The sequence below is a fragment of the Mesoplodon bidens genome (genome assembly GCF_964165515.1).
Source record: "Mesoplodon bidens genome assembly, chromosome: 19".
In the NCBI taxonomy this organism is placed as follows: Eukaryota; Metazoa; Chordata; class Mammalia; order Artiodactyla; family Ziphiidae; genus Mesoplodon; species Mesoplodon bidens.
The window spans coordinates 12859783-12874859 of NC_138179.1; the positions used below are offsets into that span (position 1 = coordinate 12859783).

Sequence of the window (15077 nt, forward strand, 5' to 3'; positions counted from 1 at the left end):
ATAACCCAAGCAAATATGGGCATATATTAATTTTTCAAATTTAAAAAAAATGGAACTTATATCTTGGCATTTGTTCCACATTGGTTGAAAACAAACCTTCCCGATCCCCTTTTTATGGCTGAATATTTCCACTTATATGGATTATAACTTACTTAACCAGTCTCCTGATGACTTGTGTCTAATCTGCTCTTTTCAACAGTGGTCACAGTTTGTCAGTTTACATGTGTTCCAGTTTATCTGTAGGATTAAATTCCTGAAGATGAAATTGTTGGGGCAAAGGTTAAACGCATTGTGATTTTAATGGGAAGTACCAAATTGCTCTCTCCAGAGATTGTACTAATTTATTTTCCCACCAGAAATGTCCTGAGTACCCACTTCCCCATTTTTTAGCAACAGTATTATTAGCAAGCTAAATCCATCTGTGTTCTTGATCTCCTTTTTCTGGTAACTTGCATCTTTGGTCTTCTCTGTGTCTTCCTCAGTATACTTGCTCAACCTTCCCATCCACTCTCCCCGGTCTCTTCCTTTGCCTGTTTCCTTCTTCCTATGGCCCCGTTTTTCACATCTTCATGATGAACTTCTCCAACTCATTTTCCATTTACTAAGCTCATTAAACCTGTTTTCTATCACTAAACTCCCTTGAAGGTGATATCATACTCATTTTCTGTTACAGCACTACTGTTGCCTTTTTGAAACTCTCCTCCCTTGGCTTTGTCACTGCGTTATTAGTTCATTTTCATTCCTTCACACCGAAACAAACACCACTCAGTGATTACTTCTTGGGCACTTACTTCACGACAGGCAGTGTTCTAGTAGTTGGATATTTCACCTGGAGGACTACAACAGCATCCTAGGGATTCTCCCTCTGTAGAGCTTCTCCCCTCCCAAGTTACTTGTAACCATGGCTCACCTATAACACAAATGGGTTTGTGTCATGTCTGTGCAGTAAATCTCCAAATACTTCCTACTGCCTGAAATCCAGTCACTTAGCATGGCACGTAAAGCCTTCAGTTCATGTGGCAAATGTCTGAACACCAACTAAGATCATGAGGCAGTACTAAGGCCAGTGAGACTGACTTGGCAGTCTAATGAAAAGGAAACAGGTGCTTAAAAGAAACACACACAAACACAGTGAGCTTTGGAAGCAGAGGGGTGCTCAGCTCAAAGAATACAAAGCAACATGTTTACAGGCAAGCTAGTACTTGTAAATAAAGCAAGCACAGTGGAATTGTCAACACTTCTGTAAGGTTTCCCTCAACTCTTCTAAGTTAATTTCAACAAACTATTGACCTCACTGGATGTAGTATACAATTTTATTATATAATATATTGTTATACGTTGTCATTTGTATCCCACTCTTAATCTATGGGCTTTTTGAAGGCCAAGATAAAGTCTTTTTCATTCAAAAGAAAATGAAAAAAACCAAAGATGGATTAACATTAGGTTAACTAATATTGACATTACTCTGGACCATAAATTTTAAAATATTTATGTAATACCATAAATAACATACTAGTTGCAACTGATGTTACTAGAACTGAAAGCAGGATTTCACATTAATTTTTCTCTTAATTTCTTATTAGCTCTGACGGGTGTAATTTTTTTGGATCCTTACTATCTTAGCCGAGCCCAAATTTTTGTGCATGTATTGACAATGCATAATAATAAAAAACAAAAACAAAACAGAATACAGCTTTTATATTATTGAACTTTATGTACAAAATCATTTGATTTCAAATAAACATTTAATGTAAAAACAAACGTTCTTTTAAACTGATTTTTTTTTTTTACATCTACTGTACCATTCAAATGCTTTATCATCTTACATGATTTCTTCAAAATCTCTTAACAAGGGTACATATAGAAAAGAATTTTTTTTTTTTATAAATAGAAACAAAGGGATTTTTTCAGCTTTTATTATAAGATGACATAAAAAGTTTACTCAACAGAAGTAATTTCATTACTATTTGGGGGAGGGAATCACCAACTTTTTGTGCAAACAATGCTAGCCTTCTTTTAAGCATTTAAGAGCATAACTGCTTAAGAAATGACATAAGCAATAATTCTACACCTACATCTCCCCTAAAATAATCTATTTTTTTTCTTTTTACATATGTGCACAGCTTTATTAGCAAATTAAAGCCCGAGAAAAATGCTCGAAATCCACTATCCAGAGGCATAATCAGAGTTTACTGTAACTCAGCATTTGGAGAGCTTACCAATCAAGGAGTCTGTAATGAAAGCTGCAGTTTCCCTCTTTCCTATTTTTTTTTTTTAACACAAAAATCAATGACTAAGAACTTAATACTGGATGACAAATCACATCCACACTATTAGTTAAATAGCCTCACAGTTAAACACATCTCAAAGACCAATCAAATCAGTATTTACATTTTATAAATTTCTGAAGACACCATTAGAAAGCTTATATATCCCTTCATTAAACAAAATAGGGAACTGCATCTGATGGTGGTGGAATGAAATAAAAAAATTAAAAATACCTGTATTTACAGCAGCATTGATCCTTTATAAATAAAGAATATGAAAATGCATTTATCTTTAAGGATAATAAAAAATTGAGGTGATGTCACTCAACCACAGTGCTTGGAGTTGGACCAAAAACTCTATTGGTGCTTGTTAATGTGCCAGTAGTGAAACCACTTTCTGTTGGAGAAAATCCAACTGCAAATATGTGCATAAGACACATATAACACAGGGCAAAATTGCTCAAAACGATTCAAGTCAGCTTATTTGTATTGGATATTCTAATCGTGAAATACATTACGAAGACATCCTTGTGAAGAAAAAAAAAAGTTGTATCATTTTCTGATTCATTTTTATAGAACATTTCCTCCCTCAAAAGTGGCATCTTAAAAACCTCGAACTCATTCTTCCCTTGGTTTACAATCCTAATGAAGAGATATGGACAGCTGAATTTTCCATGTGATTACCTAATTGGGAAAGAAAAACAAGAAACAAAAAAAGCCAGCAAAATGTTCAAGTTTAAAAAAATATACTGGGTGAGCAATGCACCAAAATTATCCACATAAAAACAAATGGATGGTCAGTAACCTTATAAGCCAACACATTTCACCATCGACAATGTGAAAAATTAACATGCTCTCAAACAGGCGTAAGATGAAGAAGTGCTATTTTTAAATTGTAAAATGAACTTACATCATGTAAAATATCTTATGTCGTAATTTTTCATTCCAAATTGATAAATGATTTCAAATCAAGGATCAAGGTTTGACTGCAAATAGTAATGCAACATAATTTCACAAAAATCTTCAATTTCTAAAAAAGGGAATCACATTCCAATTTTCCCTCCCCAAGAAAATGTCTCACAATTACAAAGTAGAAAAACAGCCAGTCACAACTGCAAAAAACCATAATTTAAATATATGAAATAATTTCTCGATTATCAAGTCAATATATTTCATAAGACAATTGTTGAAGTTAAAAATACTTTCTTTGAAGTATTGCTTTTCATGCTCAAACTTGAGAATGTTTTAATGACATCAATAAAACTGATATACATGTAATGCTGCATAATGAAGTGAAATAGAACCCTGATAAAAATATCCTTGTTGAAATCATTTACTTCATCTGACAGTGCCTGTTTGGAACTTATGATTAAAAACAAAAACAAGACTCTTCCTAGAGGCTGAATTCCCTAGAATGAAATTTCAGTGTTTGTCCATAACATGGGGTTAGGCCTTTTCAGAGTTTTTGTTTTTTGCTCTGTTTTGAAACCCCTGAGACACCATCTGTTTCCAAAGCTTTCTCTTTTGAGTTAATTTCACTAAAGCCATTTGCTGTCCCATTTTGTTCTTCAGTGATTTCTTCATTTGCAGGGGAAGCAGATTCTCCTTTTTCTAATTTTTGTTGCATTTCACGGAGCTTGGTAACAGCTTTATCTATTGACATTATGCTAATAAGGTTAAAGTCATGCATGCTGACTAGATGAAGCATGAAGTTTCGACATAAATTCTTCTTAATTATTTTCTGTCCATAGTTTTCTACAAACAGCATACAGGCATGATTCATTTGATTGTCAGCAATAAACCTATTTAATAAAAAACAACACAAAACATCAATAGCAATACAAAGCATTTCTGTCAAATGCCAGTGATAACCATTATAGAACATTAAGACTATATCCAAATCCAGTTAAGTGATGACTTAACAGGTAGTAAAACTATACTGAATCTGAGATTCAATCACCTGAATGAGCTTACAGTTTTAGAAATTTAAACAAATTTAACCAGAGCTTAAATAGATGTCATTTCTGTTGTTCCTAACAAAATAGGAACTCAGCAGTTAAAAGTATAAAACATTTTCTCTTGCCAGCACCACTTCCATTAACTATATAATACTAACTATTCTCTCAGTTTCCTATTTCAGAAGCAGTGTTTCCTCTACATTTTCAGTTCATGGTAAACCTCTGAAAAGACGAAGATGTCACAACAAATGTGGTACAGTGTGATTGTTTTGGTGGAAAGCAATGAATAAAATTTGAGAAGCAAATTAAAATAGGAGAAGGCTGCTCAGTTACCGACTGAAACTGAGACTCTAACAGAGCCTGTAAAAGCCTGCCTGCAGATCTGATAAAATCCAAATAGTTTACCAAATACCTGCCAGTCCGTAATGCCAGTGTATCATGAACCCAGTAGTTGTTATGCTAACAGATTTGGATCAGGAATTAAAACAGAACTCAATTAAGTAATCTGACTAAAATTCTATCTTGAAACTGGCATATCAGGACAAAAGGAAAAACAGATTTCAGGCAAGCCTTCATATACATACTTTACTCATAACTGAGTTTTAGTGACTAGACCAGGGATCAGGCAAACATTTTCTGTAAAAGGGTAGATAGTAAATATTTTAGGTTTTGCAAGCCATATATGATCTCTGTTGTCTTCCTCTTTTTAATTTTTTACAACCCACTAAAAATGTGAAGAATACTCTTAGCTCAAGGCAGTTTACAAAAAAAAAGGCTATAGGCCATGCACCCAGACATCTGGACTAGAAGTTATGTACCAACTCCTCTTCACTCCCCAAGAGTAAGGAAACAAAAGTGCCCCCTCCCACTTATTTAACTATAAATGAAAAAACCTTACATGCTTGTGCTATACAAGAAAGCCTTATATGAGGATCTAATACTAATGAAGGTAGAGAAGAAAAATATTTGTACTGACAGGTAAATAGTTCACAAAGGGAAGGAAGCAGATCTGCAGGAAAAACAATGCTTCAGCCACAAAGGCACAAGAAATAAGGACTGTTCTACCTTGAGCTTTATGAAATGGTAATAAGAAATCAGAAAAGCTGCTTATATTTTATTCTGAATAATTAAGCAATTTTTTAAAATTGTGGCAATAAGTGTGATAGTTTCCAGGAATTCCAGGTGTGTAGCACATGGCGTATTATTTATGTATCCCCTAGCAATAAAAGGAATAAAAATTGGATTATCATTTAAAAAAAAAAGGACATTAAATAAAAACCTGTTAGATGGAGCTAGCACCTTCCTTAAACATTCTTGGAGGATAACCATTTTTCTTTATAATACTTGAATTAGGATATTTAGGACAAATTATATCTAAACAGAATTTTAAGTAAGGGTCTAACAGATTTATAGAATGTGAAGCAACAAAAAGAACGTAAAGGAAGTGGAATATTTGAATTTAGAAATACCCTACCCATGCTTCATGACATGGAGATTCCAGAGTTTCATCACTTCTTTCTCTCCTTCATTAACATCAGAAAATTCCTCAATTTGCTTTCAAAAGAAAAAAGAGAAAAAGAAGAAATATCTATTAGATACAGAATAAGTATAATTGGTATTTCTAAGAAAAAATTGTGTCAAAAATAGAATTTTTTGGGGCCTCCCTGGTGGCACAGTGGTTGAGAGTCCGCCTGCCGATGCAGGGGATACGGGTTCGTGCCCCGGTCTGGGAGGATCCCATATGCCGTGGAGCGGCTGGGCCCGTGAGCCATGGCCTCTGGGCCTGCGCGTCCGGAGCCTGTGCTCCGCAACGGGAGAGGCCACAACAGTGAGAGGCCCGCATACCGCAAAAAGAAAAAAAAAAAAAAAAAAAAAAAATTTTTTGCAACTAAAAATACCACAACTTACTTATATAGCAAAGTGGCAATGTTTCTTAAAATCATCTATTTAGGTAGTAACTTTAAAAGGGAAATTCTATGTTATGACAATAGTTACCTTTAAATAAAATGAAAAAACACAATACAGAATCACAAGAAGAAAATCTATTATTTCCTTTAGTTGGTTACTGTTAAAATGACACAATTATAAAAATTGTAGATTCCTGAATTCCTTAATTTAGAAAAAGCTCCTTTACACTAAATCAAAATGTAATTCATATTAAACATTAGTTTTCAAACAAAAATCATTTAATCATAAAATTCTAAAGTCACTGTCAACAATAATGATGATAACAGCAACAACAACAACAATAATAATAATTACAGTAATGGTTTTTTCTCTTAGCCATTCAGGATCTTTTTCATCTTCACTATCTACTTCCATTTCTTGTGGACGGAGAGGTAAACAAGTATCACTATGGAAATACAGGCGATTGTGTCCACTACTGTATGTTCGTTGCTGTTCCACTTCTCCATCTTCGGATTCAAGAAATTCAGACATGCTTGCTTTTGTTCGTTTTGGCCTAATGAAAAGCAATGTTGATGTAATGTTAAGTAACACAGAGAAGGCTCACACCCCCCAAATAGAGTACATTCCATTCCTACAGGTTTCTACCTAGGTATGCACACACAAACTTCCACTGGGAGACACTTGAATCCCCCTATAACCACTAGGGCAGTAGCAACATTAACAACACAGGAAAAAGCTGTAAGGAGGAAGTGAGAAAACCTCTGTAGAAACAGGAGTCGTGGGAGGGTTACACAGCACTATACCACCCCAGAGGCTTAGCTAATACTGAAATAAGGATTCCCACCTAAATGTAGCTTTGTCTGGCTTCCCTTTGTTCCTCCAACATCATCAATAGAAGTCAGAATAAATTTTTGTTGTATGACTTTTTTACCTACCTGCACACAAGAATGTGTGTGATAGGTGTTCTCTTTACTGGTCCATTGCGACTAAAAGCAAATCCAGGTTGGCGATGAATATCCTGAGGATTTCCTGCATAGGAGCCATCATAACACTCGTTGATAGAAACATCTATCCTAGCACCTTTTGGATGATACTGTAACAAAAATGGCAAGGTGTTTAGGAAAAGAAAATATTAATTACCCTAACTTAAGTACCTATCCTTCCAACTTAATTAACTAAAAAGTACTTGTGGGTTCTTAATGTTTCAAAAACTAAAATATGCTAGGCATACCAGCATGGTGAACAGGAAGTCAGAAGACCTGGAGTCAAAAAGATCGATGTTAAAATCCTGGCTGTGCCATTTATTGGCTTGGTAACTTCGTACAAATGATTTCTTGACTGAGCAAGGATAAGGAAATTACCACTTAATTCAGAGCTGGTGTGAGGATTATGTGAGTCATTATAGGTGTACTGTGCAAATATACATAAACTCTGAATCATTCACTGTTAATTCATGCATAAGCAATCCATCAGTGTAGAGATTTTGGTATTTTGCATAAAGTACAATTTCTGAAAGTCAAATTGTATTATAATGTACAATATATTATGAGTAAGAAAAGATGAAAGTCACTCACCACATAGTTGAAGATAAACCTGCTATGGCAGAGTTTAAGATGTTTGAGCAAGCTGTAGAGTTTGCGGCAGTTCAGAGTGCACCAAGGGCAATGCAGGTCATCTCTTGCTTCAGTTTGCTGTCTTGTATTGTTGTTATAAAGGAACTTTAAAAATAACAGAAAACAAAAAGAAGAACAGCAAATCTCCACTTACATATCTCAAGATATTTTGTTTCATTATTACCTTTAAAAATAGTTAAAACAATTTAAAAGGAAAATCAAGTCAGAGGCATTCTTTTTATTTAAATATGCCAAAATATTTCAGATACAACATGCAAAACAAAGGCATCTCGTGATTACTTAAAAAAGAAGGGTAAGCTTTGTTTACCTGATAAAATATTCTTAATTTCTGTCGGTTTTCATTTGAAGTATCTTTTTCTTTTCTTGTTTGCAGATCTGTAGTCAACGATTCTTTAACAGCTGAAAACACATACTTTTATATTTAATGAAAATAGTTGCTTCTTAAAAGTGAAGTAATGCATCTTGTGAAAATAATTAAACAATAAAGGTTTCACAAAATTCTTCTTGTGGTATTTAATACAATGTTTGTTCTCACCCTCAACTGATGTTCAGGGGAACAATCCCCTTAATCAGCAACCCTAATCAGATAGTAAGGTCTTTATTGGCAGGAGCCATTTTTTTTTCCTTTAAAAACCACCTATAATGTCCTAAAACATTCTAAAAATAACCCCAAGTAATTATATGTAGTCACTGTAATGCTTTCAGCACTTTGAGGTCAGAGTATGGTTTTGATTGGACTTTGTATTCCCAGTGCACAGCAGTGAGCAGATATCCACTAAATGTTGGTTTAACAGAAATTAAAGTGATTGCACTAATATCATTCCAAATCCAAAAGGTAATCATTTGTTAATAATTCCGGTATATTACTTCACTGACTTAAAAATAAAAATTTTTATTTCCCCTGACATAAGTAATCATTTCATATGTACAATTTTGTATAAAACTCTTCTTCTCAGTTTCTTTGAAACTCTTTTATCTACTTGGCCACAGAATTCTTTGAGAAGTGCCCAGACCACAATTTACTTGGGAAATCTTTCCTCTGACATGGGTCATTTCTTTTATCTCTTGAATCTGACTCTTACAGTGACCTGCACACAATTAATGGACATGAGTGGTATATGTCAAAGACAGCTGTCTTAAGCCTTCTGCCTTCTTAAACAGTCTTAGATAAAAACATACAGATGCTCTCAGGTCAAGGACAGTGTTTTTATCAGGCAGATAAACAAAATGAAAGAATACTGCAACCTGGGCCTTAACTAAGCAGAGCTAACTGCTACAATGTGTAAATGTTTTTCCTCTTAAAAATTTACTGCAAAATTTAACCTGGTAAAATTCAGGTTATGATGATCCTTTTCCAGCCCTAAAATTGTACAAACACTCTGAAATAATGAAGTCAGTTCCATAACATAAACAAATTTTTATATGAATTTTTAAAAGCATACAGTTCCAAAGCCCTTTAAAGCTGCAATTCCAACATCTAAAAAGCTCTGAAAAACAATCATTTTCTCATGAGTTTATTTATTTAATTTATTTAATGGAGACAAATTTATTTAATTTATTTAATGGAGACAAATTTATTTAATGGAAAAACCCTAAACTGACATAAGGCTATCTATAAACCTAATTTGGAGGTGTTATATAGTATACAGCATATATCCTATATACTATACCACACTTATAAAATTAAAGAAACCAAAAAACCCCCAAAATTCCCACATACGTTTGGCACAAAGGTTTTGAGTAAAGGACTAATAATAGGAGAACCCTAATTTACTCATAATATGCCTAATAAGTCAAATAATATTTCCAAAGATGACTGGAGCAAAACACAAATTAATTAATCTAAAGCCTAAGTCCTAACTCTGCAAAGCATTATTTTGACAGCAAAGTTTTCGTACCAATAGTTTGAGTAGGTTTAACTGAACCAGGCTTGTTTTCTTGATGGAGACTCTCTGAATTTCTAGTGGCAAGAGGTTTGGCGATAGGAGCTGTAGATTTATCATTGGTCTCTCCTGTCCAACGAAGAGTGAACTGCAACGTAGGTCCCTGAGAAAATGTTTCAAATGGAGGCAGTCTCTTAAAAAGAAAAAACATGAAAACAGTGAAGATTCCAAATAATGAACTGAAAGAAATTGTAGGAGTAAAAAGAAAATATTTATTATGACATGTTAATGTGAATTTGACTTAACAGATTTTTCCTTAAAAACCCCAAATGCCTACATGGATGGCCAGGCAAATAAAATAAATGTATAGTGTAGTAGAGCCTGTAGTACCGGAGGGCTCAGATTGTCTACAAGAGTGACTACTTATTGGCAATTGCTGAATTGTCGCCCCATACAAACAATGGCCCAACACAACCAGATTTTCAGATCTTTTTCCAAGTTTCCAAGAGAAATATTCCAATTTTTATTTGTTGGTAATTAAAAAATTAAAGCAAAAAACAAAAAAACTATGATACCCAAAGCCTACTGGTCTGCAACCTCTCTTAGATGACCAATTACTTTTTCTGTGTAAACTGAATGATTATTAAAACAATTAGTAATTTTCCTTGACTTCTCTCAGCTTCACTGACGACTGCCCTTACTTCTCTTCTTTGGATTTTAGGACACTGAACTATCTTGGCTTTCCTCCTCCACCTCTAGTCACTTATAAAACCACTCTTCTCTTGGCCTCCTTAATTCCTAGGTAACATTTAGCCATATGCCCGAGTCTCTCACCCATCCTCAAGGATTTACCCATTAGAGAGATGATCCCAAATTGGTTCTCCATTCTTTATACTTGAGCTCTAAACACTGCCACTTGGGTATCAAGGTCACCCTGAACTAAAATATGTTTTTAGATGTGAATGTATTATCTTTTCTTTCCTCCTCAGGTACAATTATTTTTGTTCCAAGCATTATCAGTCTACTAGTGACCCTAAACTAAAAATTTCAGAATTACATTTGACCCCTATTCTTGCTTCTGCTTTTCTTACATAATCATCAAGTATAGATCCTTACTATCTTATCAGTACAGTATCTTAGCTGCTCTCCCAGCTTCTAATTTTTACTTCCCAATCCATATCCAGGAGACCAAATAATCTTCTCAAAGACTGCTTTCATGCTATTCCCTTTTACAGAAACCTTCAATGGGCTCCTATTTATTTTTACTGCCACACAAGTCTAATCTCCCTCTACATCTTTATTACAAATAATCCTCTTAAAACTATAATTTTAGACTGGAATGAAGTGAAAGTGTAATCATATAAACCAATTTTGACACAGTTGAGTCCATATCTAGGAATTTATCTTATAAAAATACTTGCAATGCAAAAAGATACATGTATGGGTTGGCCAGAAAGTTTGTTTGGGTTTTTTAAGATCTTACAGAAAAACCTGAACGAACTTTTGGTCAACCCAATACAAGTATACTCACTACAATATTTTTGAAAATGTAAAAAAAATTAAAATAATCAAATTATCCATTGAAGTGACACTGGTTTAGTAAATTACGGGACATTATTTAAAAGAATAACACAGAGCTGTTAAAAAGAAGCAAATCTATATGACCTGACTTAAAAGGATACCCATTTCATATTGCCTCAATTTCTTGGGAAAACCCAACAACTCATATAATAATCCTTATTTTCCCATGGATAAACGTAACAAACTTTAAAAAAGAAATTTAAAACAGCAAGATAATAAATACCTGCAGAAAATTCAAGCACTGTAGATACATATAAAGAAATAAAAATTATTTAAAATCCCATCACCTAGAGGTAACCACTATTATGATTAATTTTATAAAAGGTGGATGTATTATTATATAAAAATTAAATATCATGGAAATCTTCTTGTCAAAGTATTGTTCTTTCAATGTATCTTTCTAGAGTTAAGGTGTTTCCAATTTTTCACTATTTAAAATTTTCAGGCAAGACTTGTAATCTACATCTTTTCAGTTAAACAGTTACTACCTTGTGACAAAACTGTAGAATGAAAATTAACTGTTACATAAAACTGTTAATAATTATATACACAATCAAAATTTTTATTCGTATCGCCAGTCTGCCCTCCAATAAGGTTATACCAACTTATTCTTACATTAAAGCATTATTTGAGAGCATGTGTCCTCACGTCTCCAACTAGAAACTGTCAACCCTTTTTAACTGTTGTTAAACTAGTAGTCAAAAGTAGTATCTCTGATTTTGTTTGCGTATCTTTGAATACTAGTAAGGTTGAATATCTTTTTAAAAGCTTACTGGTCATCTATATTTGTTGCTTTAAAAACTGTCAGACTGTTCTTTATCCATTTTTTTCTAATTAGATTGCTTATGTTTTTATTAACTGCATATTCATATTAGCCTTTTGTTATGTTACAAATATTAGCCCCAGTCCATCATTTGCTTTTTAACTATAGCTTTGTGCAGTATATGATTCACTTTAGTCATTTTCATTTTATGCTTTCTAGCTTTTGTAGCATACCTAGAAGGGCTTTCCTCATAGCAAGATTACATTAATATTCACCTATATTTTTTTCTGAAGTTATATAGTGTGAATTTTCACATTTATGAGCCTTCTGGAATTTATTAGGTCTAAGTTTATTTCCAGATGGCTAGAGACCAATTCTGTCACATGGATAACGAACAGTTTATCTTTCCCACACAGATCTAACACCTATTTTATCACAGATTAAATTCAAGATATACAGAAAACTATTTCAAGACTACGCTTCAGTGATGTGCTTATCTATTGCTAAGATTTTACCATAAATTTAAGTTCTTTTAACTTTATACTATGTTCTATTATTAAGTAAAGGTTAGTAAGTAAAGGTTCTCAGAAAACTTTTCCATAATTTTCCTTAGTATTATTACATATTGTTCCAGGTTAACTTGAGACTAATTTTTTAAGGCCTAAAAATCAGGATTTTGCTTGTGCTGGTACACTGATCTAATATATTTAGAAATAAATGACGTTAGTATTCTGCTGAGTCTGCCTATCCAAGAAATGTATGTATGCCTATTTATTTTTTTAAGTCTCTTAGAAGAGTTATTTTAAGCCTGCTTCATCTAAGATTTGAAGATTTCTTGATAAATTTATTAGTCATATGTTACCTGCTGTTACTATGAATGGAATTTAAAATATCAGTTAACATTTATTGAGCACTTATTTTATGCCAGGCACGGTGCTAAGCATCTTTAATCATTTCATTTAACCCATCAATTCTATGCCTCGTTTCACAAATGAGAAAACCGAGGCACACAGGGGATTAAGTAATTTGCCAGATGCCACACAGCTAGGAGTGGAGATTTGAAGCTGGCAGTCTGGTTCCAAGGATGATGCCTTCCATTAAATACTCTGACTAGATAATTTTGACTTGTGTTTTTCAAAGTATAAAAAAAAGGACTCTTCCTTCCAACATGAATTCCTTCCAATGTGAATTTGCATTTGGGGAAGAAAACATCAATCAAAAATGGGAGTTCATAACTATAACGTGCTCAGTCTTCTAAGTAGTCCATACCTTCCCATCAAGAATAGTCTCCCATGTTGCTCTTTTCTTGCTTATTGGACATTCTTCCATTTCCTGCATGGCTACTTCATATTCCCCATCTAAAAGCTGTAAGCGCCTGTTAGACAAACACATACACTTTAAAGTAACCTGAGTATTATTGTAAGTACACAAATTCTACATCTTTAGATTTATACTAAAAAGCATTTATTAAATTTATAAACTAGCTTACATACCCAACAAGACTTAAAAATATACCTACACTCCATTCCTGACAAAAGAAATTTTAATGATTTGTACTGATAATTATTACTAGAGAATTATTTCATTACTGTAGCTACTCAGATATAACTTTAAACATTTAAAGTATAATATGCCTAAGGTCTTAAAACTTGCTAAGTTTTAAACGTTAAGTATAAAGCATGTGTGCAGGCTTTATACTTTTAAAATCAAGGTTAACAATGGTGTTATAATACTTGCCTTAGGGAACCGCTAAGAATTATGTCTCTGTTATCTTTAACTACTGTAAGTACTTGAACTAGAATTCTTGACTTTTATACTTGACCAGTAAACTAATTAACTGTAAGATCCTGGGGGGCACCTGGCACATATAGGTGCTCAATAAACATTTCATAGGTGAATGAATAAATGGAATACTGGTTGAATCGAAGAATCGATTAAATTCTACCCATACTCACAGTATAGTTTTAATGTGTGTGTACATATCTGTGTGTGTATACATAGTTTATGTTATTTTTTCCATACAATTAAACACTACTAACCTAAATACCATTCTTCAACCATACTCAATAATTAATTGTATATCAAGAATCTGGCATCTCTTCATCAGTCTTAGAGAAATTCTGTTAGGTAGTATTAGCTGACATTTATTGAGTGCTTACTATGTGCCAGGCACTATTTTAAAGACTTTACAGAGTTCATTTAATCGTCCCAACACCTCTATGAAGTAGATGCTTTTACTCCATTGTGCAGAAGAAGAAACTGAGGCATAGAGAGGGTTAAATAACTTGCCTTACGATGACACAGTAAGTAGCCAGAGCTAGCAACAGAATCTAGGTAATCTGCCTCCAAAGTCTGACTCTTAACACCAAATGATTTTGAGCCTTAAGAATTTTTGTCTTTATGCTGTGCTACTGAATTTATTCTACTTCAATAATATATCAACAAGGCTGTTCAACTTAATATTTTTAGAAGCTAATTTTATTTACTAATTTGAATAGGTAATACATTAGTATCCTTCTAAAATGGAGGGCTTCCCTGGTGGCGCAGTGGTTGAGAATCTGCCTGCCAATGCAGGGGACACGGGTTCGAGCCCTGGTCTGGGAAGATCCCACATGCCGCGGAGCAAGTAGGCCCGTGAGCCACAACTACTGAGCCTGCGCGTCTGGAGCCTGTGCTCCGCAACAAGAGAGGCCGCGATGGTGAGAGGCCCGCGCACCGTGATGAAGAGTGGCCCCCGCTTGCCACAACTAGAGAAAGCCCTCACACAGAAACGAAGACCCAACACAGCCCTAAATAAATAAATAAATAAATAAATTTTAAAATGGAAAGGACTTTTCCTCCTGCATGTTTACATGACTACATAATATTCTATTTTATGGCTGAACACGTGATAGCTACAATCCAATGTACTCTCCTACCTGTAGTGTATGAAGAGGCCCTTTTCCCCCACAGCCTCATCAACAGTGCTTTATCAAGTTTTTTGATATCTGTCAAACTGGTAAGTGAAAAAATGACATCTCAGTGTACTTTTATATTCAGATGTTTTACCTTTTAGTTGTTTAAAAACCATATATATTTTCTTT

The 15077-nt window shown here is 33.9% G+C and overlaps 1 protein-coding gene across 1 annotated transcript in view; it reads right to left on the reverse strand.

Annotated features, from left to right (window-relative positions):
• Nucleotides 1-1679: 1679 nt before the first annotated feature.
• Nucleotides 1680-15077, reverse strand: part of SUZ12 (SUZ12 polycomb repressive complex 2 subunit) — a 40616-nt gene continuing 27218 nt past the window's right edge. The window contains exons 9-16 of the mRNA XM_081220543.1: nucleotides 13264-13369; nucleotides 9666-9843; nucleotides 8075-8166; nucleotides 7708-7851; nucleotides 7069-7226; nucleotides 6488-6686; nucleotides 5700-5779; nucleotides 1680-4069 (exon numbers count right to left, since the gene is read on the reverse strand). Of these exons, the coding sequence (XP_081076669.1) occupies nucleotides 3724-4069; nucleotides 5700-5779; nucleotides 6488-6686; nucleotides 7069-7226; nucleotides 7708-7851; nucleotides 8075-8166; nucleotides 9666-9843; nucleotides 13264-13369 (1303 nt within the window). The 3' untranslated portion in view covers nucleotides 1680-3723. The remainder of the gene's footprint in view (nucleotides 4070-5699; nucleotides 5780-6487; nucleotides 6687-7068; nucleotides 7227-7707; nucleotides 7852-8074; nucleotides 8167-9665; nucleotides 9844-13263; nucleotides 13370-15077) is intronic.